General features: G+C 64.8%; 1 protein-coding gene across 5 annotated transcripts; it reads left to right on the forward strand.

The window, feature by feature from the left end:
* Nucleotides 1–64: 64 nt before the first annotated feature.
* On the forward strand, nt 65–14,227 carry AKNA (AT-hook transcription factor). Of its 5 annotated transcripts, none has more exons than XR_009279178.1 (22): nt 66–396; nt 4,378–4,652; nt 4,791–5,746; nt 6,111–6,185; nt 6,677–7,105; nt 7,446–7,505; nt 7,615–7,715; nt 7,800–7,962; nt 8,046–8,173; nt 8,259–8,432; nt 8,598–8,805; nt 8,889–8,995; nt 9,197–9,420; nt 9,611–9,797; nt 10,035–10,208; nt 10,364–10,467; nt 10,583–10,741; nt 10,830–10,931; nt 11,385–11,510; nt 11,670–11,823; nt 12,069–12,806; nt 12,897–14,227. XR_009279178.1 is itself a non-coding variant. In XM_058853566.1 (22 exons), the coding sequence occupies exons 2-22, from the start codon at nt 4,481–4,483 to the stop codon at nt 12,328–12,330; spliced, it is 3,939 nt and encodes a 1,312-aa protein (XP_058709549.1). In that variant the 5' UTR covers nt 67–396; nt 4,378–4,480; the 3' UTR covers nt 12,331–14,227. The 5 variants fall into 5 exon arrangements, 3 of the variants coding, with proteins under 3 accessions (XP_058709548.1, XP_058709547.1, XP_058709549.1); XR_009279177.1 differs by having other exon boundaries at nt 12,069–12,429; nt 12,469–14,227; XM_058853566.1 differs by having other exon boundaries at nt 67–396; nt 6,677–6,824; nt 6,951–7,105; nt 12,069–14,227.
* Nucleotides 14,228–14,261: the final 34 nt, after the last annotated feature.

Here is a 14,261-nt window from a genome sequence, read left to right on the forward strand (position 1 = left end):
CCCATTCAGTCCCGCGGGATCCCGGCAATGGCCGCGCCCCGCCAGGGGGTGCCCGCGCTGCATAAATTATGCCAATGAGGACCCCTCAGCCGCGCCTCTGATTGGCTGCCAGCAGCGGGACATGCAAATAAAGGGTGGGCGGGGTTTATGCTAACGACCTCCCGCTCCGCGCGCGGATTGGCGGAGCGCGGCGGGTATGCTAATGAGAGGAGGCCACGCCCCCTGACGCCGCGGGCCGCGCTTTTGTCCGGCGGGGCCGGGCCGGGGCTGGATCGGGATCGGGACCGGGGTCGGGATCGGGACCGGGATCGGGATCGGGACCGGGTCCGGGATCGGGATCAGAACCGGAGCCGCCCAGCGCCGGCCGAGGAGGCGCCGGCCGGGCCCTCCCTACAGGTGGGCAGCGCGCGGGGCGGAGGGCGCTTCTCCAGCGATGCCCTCGGTCCAGATGTGCCCCAGCTGTGCCCCAGCTGTGCCCGGGGAGGGGCGGGAATGGCTCGGCTGCTCCCTGCGAGCCGCCCGCTGCAGCTGGAAGGAAGGAGAGGGCCCCCGGAGGCAGAGCTGGAGGCACAGCCCGCGGGCCCCATCCCGGGGCCGCATCCAGAGCTCCCGGCTCTGCTGAGCCCTGCTCGGGCAGGGCTGGCTCGCAACCGGGAGCTGCTTGGGGTCCCCGGGCCGAGCGGGGGAACCACCAGCCCCGGCGGGGTCCCTGCGGCCGAGGGCATGGGACACACCGGGAGGATGCGGGACTCACCGGGAGGATGCGGGACTCACCGGGAGGATGCGGGACTCACCGGGAGGATGCGGTACACACCGGGAGGGTGCGGGACACGCGGGGAGGGTGCGGGACACGCCGGGAGGATGCGGGACACGCCGGGAGGATGCGGGACACGCCGGGAGGATGCGGGACACACCGCTCCTGGCTGAGCCGTGTCCTCCCCACGCCATCGCAGCCTTCGTGGCCCCGAGGAAACTTGCCATAACTTTTCTTTCTGGCGGTGCCTCCTCCCCGCCGGGGCCGGAGGATTCCGGGAGAGTTTCGTCAGGGGCTGCGGAGGCGGCGGAGAGGCACGGCCGGGGCTCGGCGGAGCCTGCGGGGCCCGGAGCTGCCGCCGGTTCCTCCGAGGAAGTGGCCGGGGCAGCGTTCAGCTTCAGTTCCGTGTTTTATTTAAAGGGCAGCCGTGCTCCTGGCAGCCGGTGGGAGCCCGCGGCTGTCCCGTGCTCAGCCGCAGCATTTCGGTACCTTCCGGGCACGGCTGAAATCGCTTCGGAATGTTCAAGGGCAGCCGGAGAGCGCGGCCGGGGATGAAAAAGCTCCAGGGAGACCTCAGAGCCGCTCCCAGGGGCTCCAGGAGAGCTGGAGAGGGATTTTGGACAAGGGATGGAGGGACAGGACATAAAGAATGGCTTCAAACTAACCAAGAGCAGGGTTAGGTGGGATACTGGGGGGAAATTCTTTGCTGTGAGAGGTCGGGGCCGTGGCTGCCCGGAGAAGCTGGTTCAGCCCAGCGCAATCTGCCCGGCCGTGTCCCCTGTGCTAAGAAGGGATCTGGGTGCCACCGGCTGTGGCTCGGGGACAGCGGCAGCGCTCTCCAGACGGGGATTAAGGCTGTCCTTCAGGGCATTAGGGCCACCCGCCCCCGGGGTGTGGGGGCTTCAGCCCTGCGGTGTCCCCAGCGAGGACAGGAGGCTCCGTGTGCCGGGGAGGAGGTGGCAAAGAGGAGCTGTCCTGCCGTGGGGCTTTGCTTCGGTGCAGGTGATGGAAAAATGACATTTCCACGGGGTTTTGGTGCCAGTATGGGGGGCTGTGGGGGGGGGGTGACATGGCCCCTCCAGCCGCTGGAATTGGGGTGACACGTGGGCTTTGGAATGATGGTGACACGCGTGTGCTTTCAGAGGACCAGGGAGGTTTGTCAGGCTCTTCCTCACTGTGATGGTCCCGCCCTTGTTCTAGTAGGAAATAATGCGAACTAAGAACGCAGCGTTTCCGCTTCTCTGCCCTCTTTCATGCCTATAAAAACGGGGCTCTGTGGGCTTTAAAAAAGGGTTTATACACGAGGAATTTCTCCCTCCTGGAGCGCAGACATCCCTTGCCAAGTTTCGGCCCCAGGCCGTTCTGGCTTCCTTCAAACCTCCAAAAACCTTCAAAAGAGATGCAAAATATCCATCCCTTGCCTGGGACGGGGGTTAAGCCCCCCCTGCATCCCAGACGGGCACGGATGTGCAGGGGGGGCTTTAACCCTTGGCAGGGATGACATTTTTGGGACACGGGGGAGGAGGGTGATTCCACATCACTCAGGGGATGTGGGGTGTGGGGTTTAGAGTCCCCCATCCCCCCAGCTCTGCCCGGGGCTGACAAGGCAGTGAAGGCAGAGTGACAGCAGCCCTGTCCCCCCCTTCCCTGTCACCGAGCGAGCCCTGGGGCGGAGGATGCTCCTGTCTCCTCTGCTGTCACCGCCGATAAACCCCAGGAGCCGCGATGGCTTCGTGCTGGCCTTGATTGCTGCTGCTTCCCTGCCCCACACGTGTAATGAGCTGGGCGGGCTCAGCCTCGCTCCTCCGTCTTTCCCAGGGGACAGGGGGTGGGATAGGGATGGGATCTCTGCCTGCCGAAAGGATCGGGGGGTTTGGAGCTGCGGGCAGGGACAGGCAGCACTGCTGGGAGCATCCCTCCCTCAGCTCAGCACCTCTGCCCTGAGCCACGATTTGGGACAGCCCAAGCTTGCAGGGCAGGAAGGGCTGAGGAGCTGATGCAGAGTATGGTTCAGGGTTTTCTAGCTGAGGCTTTTAAATTTCTTTTTTAGTTCTTTTTCTGGTTGCCTGTTACAAAAATCCTGGCTTTCAAAGAGGAGAATTTAAATACATGGATATAATTCTGCACATTTGGGATTGTTTCTGTTTGATTTGTGGCTGCTGAGCACGAAGCCACATCATTTTTCAAGCTTTTCTGTGCTCCCATAACAGTGAGAAAATTACTTAGAGGGGGGAAAAGAATCTGAGATTTGTTACTCTTGCCACCGTGACCATCAGCAGAGGGCCTTTCTGGGAAGGCAATAAATGTTTGGAAGTGGATCATGCAGACTGTGGGTGCTGTGGATAGGTTTAGTCCTCTTCACCACCATCCCCAAGCCAGCAGCACCCCAGAATCACCGCAGCACCCTCTGGCTAAGAGCAGCCACCCCAGGGACTGTTCTGTGGTTTCATTAGCCCATCAAACTGTCTTCTGCGTGCCACTAATTACCCAATAACAAGCTGGCTTAATTGGCTGTCTGTGGATGTGCCAAGACAGCGCCTGGGTACAGCCACAGCATCCCCAGGACTGTGAGCAGCACCCCAGGATGGGGCCAGCTGGACCCTCCCTTTGGCAATCTGGGAAAGTTTCCAAGGATGGGATCAACCTGCCTGAATTTTGGGGCTTTGAAGCTTCATTTTAGGTCTGGTGGAAGATCCTCCTGCTGATGTTTTTTAGACCAACTGCTGGTGGTGCCAGGGATCTCCCTCCCCTCTCTTCCTACAGCATTTTGCTCTGAACTGGATTAAAAAATAAAGGTTTTGATGGAAAATGCTGCAGGAGAAGGGTTCAGCCCCCACTGCGCAGGGCTGGATGGGGTTAAAACTTTTGTGGCCACCTGCAAACTTGCAGGAAACATCATTTCCTCCTTCTGCAAAAGCTCGGCTGCCTCACAGGCACAAGAAGGTTTTGGGGTGCTCGGAAGGACTCCCCATGGGGGTCACGGTGATGGGGATACTCTGGGGCTGCTGGTAGAGGGTGAGTGTCCCCTGCATGGGGCTGGGGGTGCCTGGTTTGGCCCCCCAGGCCAAAATTCGGGCTGCTGGGGCTCAAATCCAGCAGAGGGGACGTTGGTCGGAAAACCCCGTGGCCTTTCTTGCCACACCCCACATTTGGGGTTTTGGTATCCGGCATTTCTCCGGCTGCTGGTGGAAACCCCGGGTGGGGGTGAGGGGGAAGCTCATGCTTTGTGTGTCTGCTGTGATCCCTCTCTCTGTCAGCCCCCACATCCAGAGGGGTCTTTGGGGTGCTCTTGCCTCCCCAGCACTGCTGGTGGTCCCCAGCTGGGGTGACATCCCCAGGGATGAGCTGGATGTCCCCAGGGGGGGACAGAATTTTTGGGGTAGCCCTGAGGGGCTCCTTCTCCACGAGGACCCCACAGCTGGCGGAGATGTGGCAGCTCCAGCTTCGTGGTGGGATTCACAGCGGGGTTGTCTTATCCGAGGGTGTCCCCCCGTCACTGGGGTTTGCTCTTGGTCCCGGGATTTGGGGGACAGGACCCTGCCAGCGTGGGACAGGTGGAGACACCTCAAACAGAGCCCACCATGTCCCGCTGAGCATCCCTCCCTCTCCCCCGGCCCCCCCAGGACGCGGCGGCGATGCTGTGACCTACATTTGCGACAAGGAGGTCCCCAGCCCGCCGCCACCGCCGCCGGGCCATGAAGCGACACAAGTGACGGGCCCGTGGCCATGGCCAGCCCGGCACCATGGCTGCGCTGGACACAAACAGAGCTGCCGCGCCCGCGGGCCGAGCAGGAGGAGGAGGAGGAGGAGGAGGAGGAGGAGGAAGACGACTTTGAAAAGCGGATGGACGAGGATGGGGTCATCGGCCTGGGGGAGGGTGCCAGGAGCCCACCGTGGGGTGAGTCCTGCCCTCCCTCCTGCCCAAAAGGGGTGGTCCCACATGTCCCGGGAGCCGCTGGAGCCAAGGGGGGCTGCGAGGGGACACCGGGGACACCGGCTGGGTCCGGGTGGCGACAGCGGTGCCGGTGTTTTGCAGGTGACAGTGAGGACCTGGAGGAGGGGTCCCCGGCAGAGGAGGGGCGCTGGCAGCCGCGGCAGGACCCGGCCGAGGAGGATGAGGAGCGGGGCAGCTCCGGGGGGGACGAGGGGACCTGGGGGGCGGAGAGCGATGGGGAGCCCTACCCCGAGCTGTCCCCGAGGCGCCGCTGGGGCTCGGGCTCCAGCGGCAGCCCCGAGGCGTTGAGGGACAGCCGGGCTCTCTGCCAGCCCCGGGGCTGCAGCACGGACGGGGGGGACACCTCGGGGCTGTCGGACACCAGCCCTGGCCCTGCCACCCCGTCCCGCCAGCCCCGGGGCTGGGGCACGGCCGGGGACACCCTCGGGGGGCACAGGCAGGAGTGGACCCCGAGACGGAGCCTCCCCCTGCACCTCTCCACCGCTGACCCCAGCCCCGAGCGTGTCCCCGAGCCCCAGAAAGCTGGCACAGGGATGCCAGCCCCCGCCACCGCTGGCTTGGCACCCACCGGACACCCCCAGGGCGCCGGGAATCCCTCGGCACTTCAAGGGCACGACAGATCCCGAGTGCCCAAAAAAGCCGCGCCCGCGGTGGTGCCCCCCAAGCCCGCCCGGCAGTCGCGGTCCCTGAGCCCCCGGAGGCGAACGGGCGGCAAGGGAACGAGGGATCCCCCGGGAACGGGCACCGAGGGCACCCAGTACGGCCGAGGGCGCCTCAACCACCCCCTGCCCGACCTCTCCAAGGTGGAGGCGCGGGTGAAGTTCGATCAGAGCTATCGCCCACCCCGGGGCCGGGTGCTGCCCGCCCGTCCCCGCGGCCCCGGCGGCCCCATCGGCTTCAAATCCCCGGCAGAAATCGTCCGGGAGGTGCTGCTGAGCAGCGGGGAGGGGGTGTCCCCGCAGCCCCCCAGCACGGCCGGGCTGCCGCAGGAGTTCAGGTCGCCCAGACAAGCCACGGCGCTGGTGCAGCAGCTGCAGGTACCGCTCAGCTCCCCCCGCTTCAGCCAGAGAGGGTCTGCGGGGGAAATGGGGATGTCGCTGTCTCTGGGACACCAGTGGGGGTTTGGTGCTGGTCACCCCTTCCCGGTAGGAAGGAAGGAGCAGGGATGTGGCAGCGCTCAGGCTGGATGCTCATGTCCCACCGGGATGGCGGTCACACTCCCAGAGCTCATCACCCTCAGGGTGTTTGTCCCCCTGGGAGGAGAGGGGGGCTCTCCCCACGCAGGGAAACGGGGGTCACATCTGCACAGCTCTGTGTGCTTTGGAGAGGGGGTTTGTGCACCCACCCCTCGGGCCTCCCCCGTGCCGGGTGCTGGCACCCACTGGTGTCCCCTCCCCGCAGGACGATTACCACAAGCTGCTGACCAAGTACGCCGAGGCTGAGAACACCATCGACCAGCTGCGCCTGGGCGCCAGGGTGGGTGGGGGGGTCAGGATGCCTGGGGGAGGGGGGTACCCCCCTCTGCTCCCCCCTCCCTGAGCTTATTTCTTGTGTCTTCCTCCTCTTCCTCCTCCCGGGGAGTTGCGGTTGAGCGGTCCCAGCCCGGGGAGAGCGGGGGTTGAGGCCACAGCAGCCTGGGGGCCACCGCGCCCCCCTCGCCTGGCAGGGTCCCCTCCGTGCCAGGGCGGCGGCTGAGCCGGATTGTCCCCGGAATGTCGGGACACGTCCTTGAGATGGCAGGGCCACGGGCGGAAGCGCGTCCCCGTGTCACCTCTGCCACCTCCCGCCCTGTGCCCTGTGCGTGGGTGGGGAAACTGAGGCAGGGCTGTGCCAGCCGACCCCCGCACGCGTGTCCCCACCTTCACCCCACCCACCTGCCGTGCCCGTGAGGTGCTTCAGGGTGCCCCGGGGCACGGTGGGCGGCTCGGGATGCGGGCTGCCTGCCCAAACCCGCTCTCCCTGCCCAGGTGAGCCTGTTCTCCGAGCCGCCGCAGCCCAGCCGCAGCCTCGCCGTGGGCACCGTGGCCACCGGGAGCCGAGTGATGACCCTCAGCATCCCGCAGGCACGGACAGCGGCTTTCGGCACGGCCACAGCCCCGGCCTCGCCAGGGGCAGGTGAGTTGATCCATGTCCCCTGGCCGGCTCACCGCCCTCCTGGCCCGCTTTTGGAGGGCGCTCCCCCACAGCCCCTTCCCCACGCGGCTGCCGTGTCACTTGTCGTGTGTTTTCTCGCCGCTGCAGCCCCATCAGAGCCGGAGGGTTCCCCCCAACCTCGCTCCCCTCCTCTGCCCGGGGGGGGCTGCCCCACCTGTCCCACCTGCCCCGGGCCGTGCTGCTGCCCCGGGCCCCGGCTCACCCGGGCACTGGCGGGGCAGAGCCGCAGGCTGCAGGCACAGGTGAGGAGGGGGCTCCATGGAGAAGGGCTGGTGGGGAAGGGGGCTGTGAGGGCTGCAAAGGTGGAGCAGCAGGGAGGAGATTTGGGGGGAATCCTGAGGGGGTGTAGGGATGGGCTGGGGAGGCGCTGCAGAGGGTGCTGGGGACAAATGCGGGGGGCTCTGGATTGTAGGGATTGGGGGAGATGCTGCAGGAGGGGGCTGTGGGGAGGGGAAGCGTTGTGGGGTGCTGGGAAGGAGCTGGGAAGGAAGGAAGGAGGGGAATGCTCCATATGGGGGGGTCTAAGGGGTGCGGAGCGGGGGCCACAGCAGAGCCGGCCTCAGCCCGTACAATCCCGGCCAGGTGGAAGCTTTCGAAAGCTGGACGCGTGCAGGGACCCTCCCAGCCCCGGAGCAGCTCCAGGTGCGTCAGCCCCTTCCCGGAGCCCAGCCGGGGGGGCGGCAGGAGCACGGGGGGTGGCGGTGGCCGGGCTGCAGTGGACAGGCTCGGACCCTGCACTCTTGTGCCGCAGAGGATGAGGATGCTGAAGGACGCGCAGGATGCGCTGGAGCGGGAATACCTGCGGGGCCGGCAGCAGCTCCCGGAGGCTGCGGGGGGGTTTGATCCTGACCGGTACGTGCTCGGTCCCTGCCCCAGAGCCCCCGGAGAGTCCCCGGGCGTCGCTGTCCCCCCGCACTGATGGCTGGTGTCTTGCAGGGCGGTGGAAGGGGAGATTTACCGCCTGGGGCTGCGCCTGGAGGGGCTGAAGGAGCGGCTGGAGCCGGGGGACAGGCGGCAGCCCCTCGCTCAGCCCCCCCCGCAGCCCCGCTGCCCCCCAACCCCGTCCCCACCGCCCGCCTCACGCTCCCCGCACCCCGAGGTGAGCTGGGGGTGCGAGGGTTCCCCACCCCGCCGCATTTAGGGGGGGGTCGCCTCTCTCAGCCCCTTCTGCTGTGCCCACAGAGCCCTGCGCTGGTGGAGGGTCCTCGGGGGACATCGGGGGACAGCGAGGGGGTGGCAGGGGGGCTGCCCTGGCCCCTCTGGCACAAGCAGCGCCGAGTGGAGGAGGATTTTGGGGACCTGCTGGAGCAGTGAGTGCCCTCACAGCGGGGCAGGGGGGACAGGGGCATGGAGCATGTCCCCAAACCCACCCGCTCCCGCCCGTGGGTCCCCCAGGTACAAACACTTCAAGTCCTTGCCGGAGTCGCTGAGCCTGGAGCAGCTGAGCCTGGCGGAGAGCGGGTCCCAGGGGGAGGTGGATGCACCCACCGCAGGGGACAGTGGCCCCAGCAAGGTCCCTGGCAGGACACGGTCACTCGAGGAGGGGCCCAACCTCGAGGCCTTGCCCTTGTAAGTGCTGTCGAGTCCCCCAGCAGGGGTGAGCAGGAGGTTTGCCATCAGGGTCTCCAGTTTTACCTCAGAGTTAACGGCGTCCATGGGAGAGCTGGAGCAGGACATTTCCCCACGGCTGGGGTTACTCTGCCCCATCATTCCTGCTCCATCCCCTCCCCACAGGCACCTCCCGGAGAAAAGAGCTGCCACGCTTTCCCCCAGAGGACCCCCAAACCTGGGGGAGACACGGGGCCACCCCTCCCCTGCCACTGCTGAGGAGCCACCAGCCTCTGCCAAGCCCCCTCTGGTGGTCCCTGGGCCACCACAGGTGCCCCTGTCCCTCCGCAGCAGCGGGACAGGCAGCGCTGCCACCCAGCACGGGCCCCACAAGGTGAGTCCCTGTCCCTGCGGGTGCCCAGCTGAGAGCACCCCGGGGTGCTGGGCACCCATCATGCCCTCCCCGTGCCTCTGCAGGAGCAGCGCATCGTGTCCCCGGAGACCGACAGCGGCTTCGTGGGCTCGGAGGCCAGCAGGGTGTCCCCGCCCGTGCGCACCCCCGAGCATCATCCCCCCGGCCCGGGGTACGGCCCGCGGTCCTGCCTGCGGGAATTCCGCTCTGCCTGCGGGAATTCCGCTCTGCCTGCGGGATCTGGAGGATTTAAGAGGAGCAGGGATGGCGGGAGAGGCATTGGGGGTGTGGGGAGCAGGGTTCTGGCGGGGCTGGAGATGTGCAGACCCTGTGCTCACCCTGGGGGCTGCCCCATGACCCGTCCCTTCCCCAGGACTCCGCTGGGACCCTCCGTGCCCATCCCCAGCAGCCTCCGTACGCCTCGGAAGAGAGAGAAGACCCCACTTCCCTCTGAGACAGCCCTGATGGGCATCTACCCCTCGGGGGGCACAGGGGGGCCCCGGCTGCCCCCCAGCAGCCCCTCACAGAGCAGCTCCCCTCCTCGCTGGGCCGAGAGCGCAGGCAGCGAGGTGGGGCCGGACCCCGACGCTGATGGCAGTGAGTACACGGGACTTGGCCAGGGAGAGAGATCTGGGGGACCCTGCCTCTGTGGCTTTGGTTTATGGGGTGCCCAGAGGTCCTTGTGGTGCTGGTGTCACCGGTGTGCTGGTGTCACCCTCCCTGGAGGCAGGTGTGTCCCCATCTCTGCTCTCTGATCTCAGCTCTCTGTGCTCCCCTTCCTTCCCAGCTCGCTCGGACTCGGAGGTGGGAGACAGGAGCTGTGCCAGCGCCGGTGACCACCCCGCAGCCATGGCCAGGAGCCCAAGCAGCCCCCTGCCATCCCCCGAAACGCCATCCCCCACCCTCCTGTCCCCCGACCTGTCATCCCTCGACCCGGCTCACTGTGACCTGCTGGGCTCCCGTCTGCAGCGAGAGTGAGTGGCTGTGTCCCCACCGCCCCAAACCAGGCCAGACCCCCGCGGGTGACACAGGGACCCCCCAAAGTCACCCACTTGGTTTTGGCTTGGTTTTGGGGAGCGTCAGAAGTGCAGTGCTGATGGTGGGGATGTGAGATCTGGGAGGGGCTGCTGATCTCCCCCAGGACATCCAGCACCGCTGGGGTCCCTGCTGGCTGCAGCCCCCCTCTCAGTGTCACCTCTGTCCCGGGGCAGCCAGGCCATCCGGGCGCTGCAGGACGAGGTGTGGCGGCTGCGGCGGAGGCTGGAGGAGAGCCTGCACCTCTCCCGCAGCTATCCCGAGGGAAAAGCCGCTCCCCGAGCCACCCCGGCCAGGAGGCAGCCGGGGACCAGCGGAACATCGTCCCCACAGGACGCGGCACCCTCGGGGTAGGTGGCATCCCTGAGGGGTGTGGGGGACAGAGGGGGGACACCCCCAGCCTCAGCCTGTCCCCATCTCTGCTGTGACCAGGGAGGGGTTTGGCTCGAGGGCACTGCCAGCCTGCTGGGAGCGGGTGGTGACAGCATTTCTGTCCCCTCTGCAGGGACCCGAGCCCCGCGGTGCGGGGCAGGGTGGCCCCCGGGGTCACAGCCAGGAGGAGGGAGAGATCGGCATCGCTGCCCCGGGACAGGCCAGAGCTGGAGCTCGGTAAATGTGACCGCACCAGGGTGGGGACAGAGGGGACACATCCCCTCCCCAGATACAGCGGGATGTTCTGGGGCTGGCAAACCCCTTAGTCATCAGTCCGGGTCGGGTCCTGCAGGTCCAGAGCTCGGCTCCAGCGGATCCCACCCAGCTTCCCCATCCTCTGCCGCAGCCTCCGAGTCAGAGCCCTGCCCCGCCGGGCCCCGGGCACCCCCGGCCCTGCGGAAGCACCTTGGGAAGCTCCCGGGGCCGGTGACACTTCGGGGACAGTACACAGGTGAGTGCTGGTGGCAGTCGGTGGTGGGGCTGAAGGCGGCCATCCTCACCCTGGGGACCCTGGCCATGCTCACGCTGGGCTTTGGCAGGGACACGGTACCAGGCGGGGACACCACGCGCCACCCCGGCACCCCGAGGAGAGCCGGGCACCTCGGGGTGTCCCCGATGTCACAGGAGCGGGATGGCATCGGGTGAGTGGCCCCCAGCCCCTTCCAGCCTTCCCTACCACCCCTAACAGTTGCTAATGACCTTAATTAATTAATAATTAATTAGGGAGGGGACAGACAAACCCATTCCTCATGGCCTGAGGCTCTCCCCACTGTCCCTTGGCCAGACCCCAGTGTCCCCCAAGGGGACCAACCTGGGCAGCTCTGGGGATGCCCTGACCTGGTGTGGGTCCTGCACAGGTCAAACCTTACTTGGCATCTGTGTCTGTCTGTGCCAGTGTGGGCAGAAATACCTGGGATACCCTGGGGTCTCTGGTGACACCAGGAACTGTCCCCAGCCCCCTTTCCCTGCAGAGAAAGCCACCCCTCCCATCTCTCAGCCCCTCCCATCTCTCAGCCCCTCCTGAACCCCTCAGCTCTTCCCAACCATCCCTGGCTGGCTCTGCACGGGACATTCCCGATTTCCTCTCTCCACAGCTGGATTTGGGGGAGGCGATGCCCCCCGGCAGCCCCGGCACAGCACCCTGAGGAGAACATCCTGCCCCACCTGCCAGGCACCCATGGGCCCCTCTGTGCCGGGCAGCAGGGACAGAGCCACAGCCGGTGGGTGACACGGGTGACACGTGCCTGGCTGCTGGGACAGGGAACCTCAGCCCCCTGACAATGCCAGGGGACTGTTCCCACCCAGCTGTGGCACAGGGGGTGATGTCACCTGGAGCTGGCACAACCCCTGGGGACACCTAACCACCTTCCTCCCCGCAGCAGAGCGTGGCCATGGTGGCTCCTGTCCCCCCCACGCTGGAGATGAGAAGCTGGAGCAGCCGGGAATTTGGTACTTGGCAGCCACCCCTGCTGCCACCACCGCCACCGTCTGCCTGGCACCCGTCCCCCTCGTGCCTTACGTGCCCTCCGTGCTGTAAGGATGCCCTGGGGCTGGGAGGGGGCTCAGGGGGGATCCCCCAGGGATGGGGGAACCCAGGAGGGGCTGTCCCCACCCCAGGGATCCGCTGGTTTGCCGGTGGCAATGGGGTGACACGGCCACCGGCTGCTCTGGGGAGGGGGGAGCTGTGTTTAGGGGATGGTGCTGTGGGGTGGGCATGGAAATAAGGGGGAGTGGGGGGCACTCAGCAACACTGAGCCCGTGTCCCTTCTCCTTCCCAGCTACTGCTCCCCAGCAGTTCCTACCTCAGCCCCAGCCCTGGCCGGGGTCCCCCTCGGGGTCACTGCAGAGCGTCCCCCCCGGCCCCAGGGCCACCCCCGCTGCCTGAGGCTGGAGCTGGAGGAGCTGGAGGAGCTGAGCCGCTCTCTGAGCCGGGCTGTGGAGGCTGCCCAGAGCGTCAGGCTGAGCACCAGCCGCGTCAGCCGGGCCCTGGCCGCCGAGCTGGGCCGGGCGCGGGGTCTGCGCGGCTCCTGCCTCTTCTGAGGGGCCCCCTGGCACCTCCCAGCCCCCAGGAGGGACAGGAGGAGGAGGATGGGCCCCTCAGCATCACCCCTGCCAAATCTGGGGGCAGCAGGGCTGGAGGTGACTCCTGGAGGTGACTCCTGGAGGTGGCTCCTGGAGGTGGCTCCTGGAGGTGGCTCCTGGAGGTGGCTCCTGGAGGTGGCTCCTGGAGGTGGCTCCTGGAGGTGGCTCCTGGAGGTGGCTCCTGGAGGTGGCTCCGAGGGATCCTCGCCGCTTGTCCGTCCGTCTGTCCATTTTCCGGAGCCCCCCAAGCTGCAGGAGGGAGGAAGGCGTGGGCAGAAGTCTCCAGAATTCCCCAGCACCATCCCCTGGCACCTCGGGGTGGCCCTGTGGCCACCCCACCCTGAGCACTTGTGGGGATGCTCTGACCTCGTGTGGGTCGAGCTCCCTTGGCAGCTGTTTTTACCTCTGTGCCTGTGTGGGCAGAAAAACCTGGGGTTCCCTGGGATTCCCTGGGATCCCCTGAGATTCCCTGGGATTCTCTGGGATTCCCTGGGATTCTCTGGGATTCCCTGGGATCCCCTGAGATTCCCTGGGATCCCCTGAGATTCCCTGGGATTCTCTGGGATTCCCTGGGATTCTCTGGGATTCCCTGGGATCCCCTGAGATTCCCTGGGATCCCCTGAGATTCCCTGGGATTCCCTGGGATCCCCTGGAATTCCCTTGGATTCCCTATTCCACCCCTTTCCCAGCCTTTAGGCCTCCTCGGGGGGCTGTGCCCTTGGACTCGAACCCAGCAGGATCCTCCCTGTGGAAACTTATTTTTTTGGTGTTTTTTTATGTGAATTTTTTAGCTAGTAAGCAGCTAAATGACTCTTTTGAGTGTTGATTGATGATCTATAATGTGTGTGATATATGTGTATCTATAAATGGATATATCCAGATATAAACATATCTCTAGTTATGTATCTAGAGAGACAGATATAAATAGATCTGTGTACGTACAGATCTGTATCTGATTCTATAGATATATCCTTCTACAGATACATATATATATAAATATACTGGTTTGCACTTCCAGCACAACCCTTAGGGCATTTGTGGGGTTTTTCTGGCCATCCACAGCATCACCCAGGCACAAAATAAAATGAAGGATTTGAGGTTTTCACCCCGGGATCCTCAGGAAATCTGGGCTGGTAAAGGAGAAGTCACCTGAGACTGAAGCGGGTGCGGGAGCCCCTGTTCCTCCCAGCTGGGTTTCTAAGGAGTTAATTCTGATTTTTTTAGGGAAAAGGATGTGCTTGGGGCAGCTCTTCCTGGGATGGGTCCAGCCAAACCCCCCTGCTCCACCCCCAGCACCTCAGCCTGTGTTTATCTGTAGGACCTACCTGAAGTGCCAGTGTCAAATTTTATTTATTTTTGTTTTTATTTGGTGTACAAATACCCACATTTTGGAGGGAGGCATCAGTGACTCAGGTCTGGAGCCTTCCAAGCTCCCCCTGAGCCTGATCCTGATGTGAGCCCAGAGGGGTTGGGAATGGGGCTGTCCCCTCCTTTTCTGGGGTGAGAGGGCTGGGTTTGGGGGATTTTGAAGCGGTTTGGGGGATTTTGAAGCGGTTTGGGGGATTTTAAAGCGGTTTGGGGGATTTTAAAGAGGTTTTCTGTGTCTCCAGTTTCCTCTGCTCATGTCCACGCCCCAAGCTGGAAGCTGTGACTCCCCCCCAGATGGGAACGTGTAGAAAATTTGGGTAATTATCCCAAATGCAGTAGCCAGGACCAAATGAAGTTTTTCTTTTCCTTGTCCCCTATTTTTTAATGCCCAGCAGAGCCACTGGGGTGGTATTTTGTACGAAGAAATCACCTATTTTTGAAGGAAATAAACGCGGTTCCATGACTCGTGTGCTGATTTTTCCTTCCCAAAGCCACTCCTAGGGGGAGGTTTGGCATCACCA

The sequence above is a fragment of the Poecile atricapillus genome, chromosome 20 (assembly GCF_030490865.1).
Source record: "Poecile atricapillus isolate bPoeAtr1 chromosome 20, bPoeAtr1.hap1, whole genome shotgun sequence".
NCBI classification, from domain to species: Eukaryota; Metazoa; Chordata; class Aves; order Passeriformes; family Paridae; genus Poecile; species Poecile atricapillus.

What these genes read in the sequence shown, in the direction of transcription:
- AKNA (XM_058853564.1), top strand. Translation starts at nt 4,481, where the DNA reads ATGGCCAGCCCGGCACCATGGCTGCGCTGGACACAAACAGAGCTGCCG. An exon ending in AACCTCGAGGCCTTGCCCTT is followed by an intron (nt 8,433 to 8,597) that starts GTAAGTGCTGTC and finishes CCCTCCCCACAG; the next exon opens with GCACCTCCCGGAGAAAAGAG. An exon ending in CAGGCCAGAGCTGGAGCTCG is followed by an intron (nt 10,468 to 10,582) that starts GTAAATGTGACC and finishes CGGGTCCTGCAG; the next exon opens with GTCCAGAGCTCGGCTCCAGC.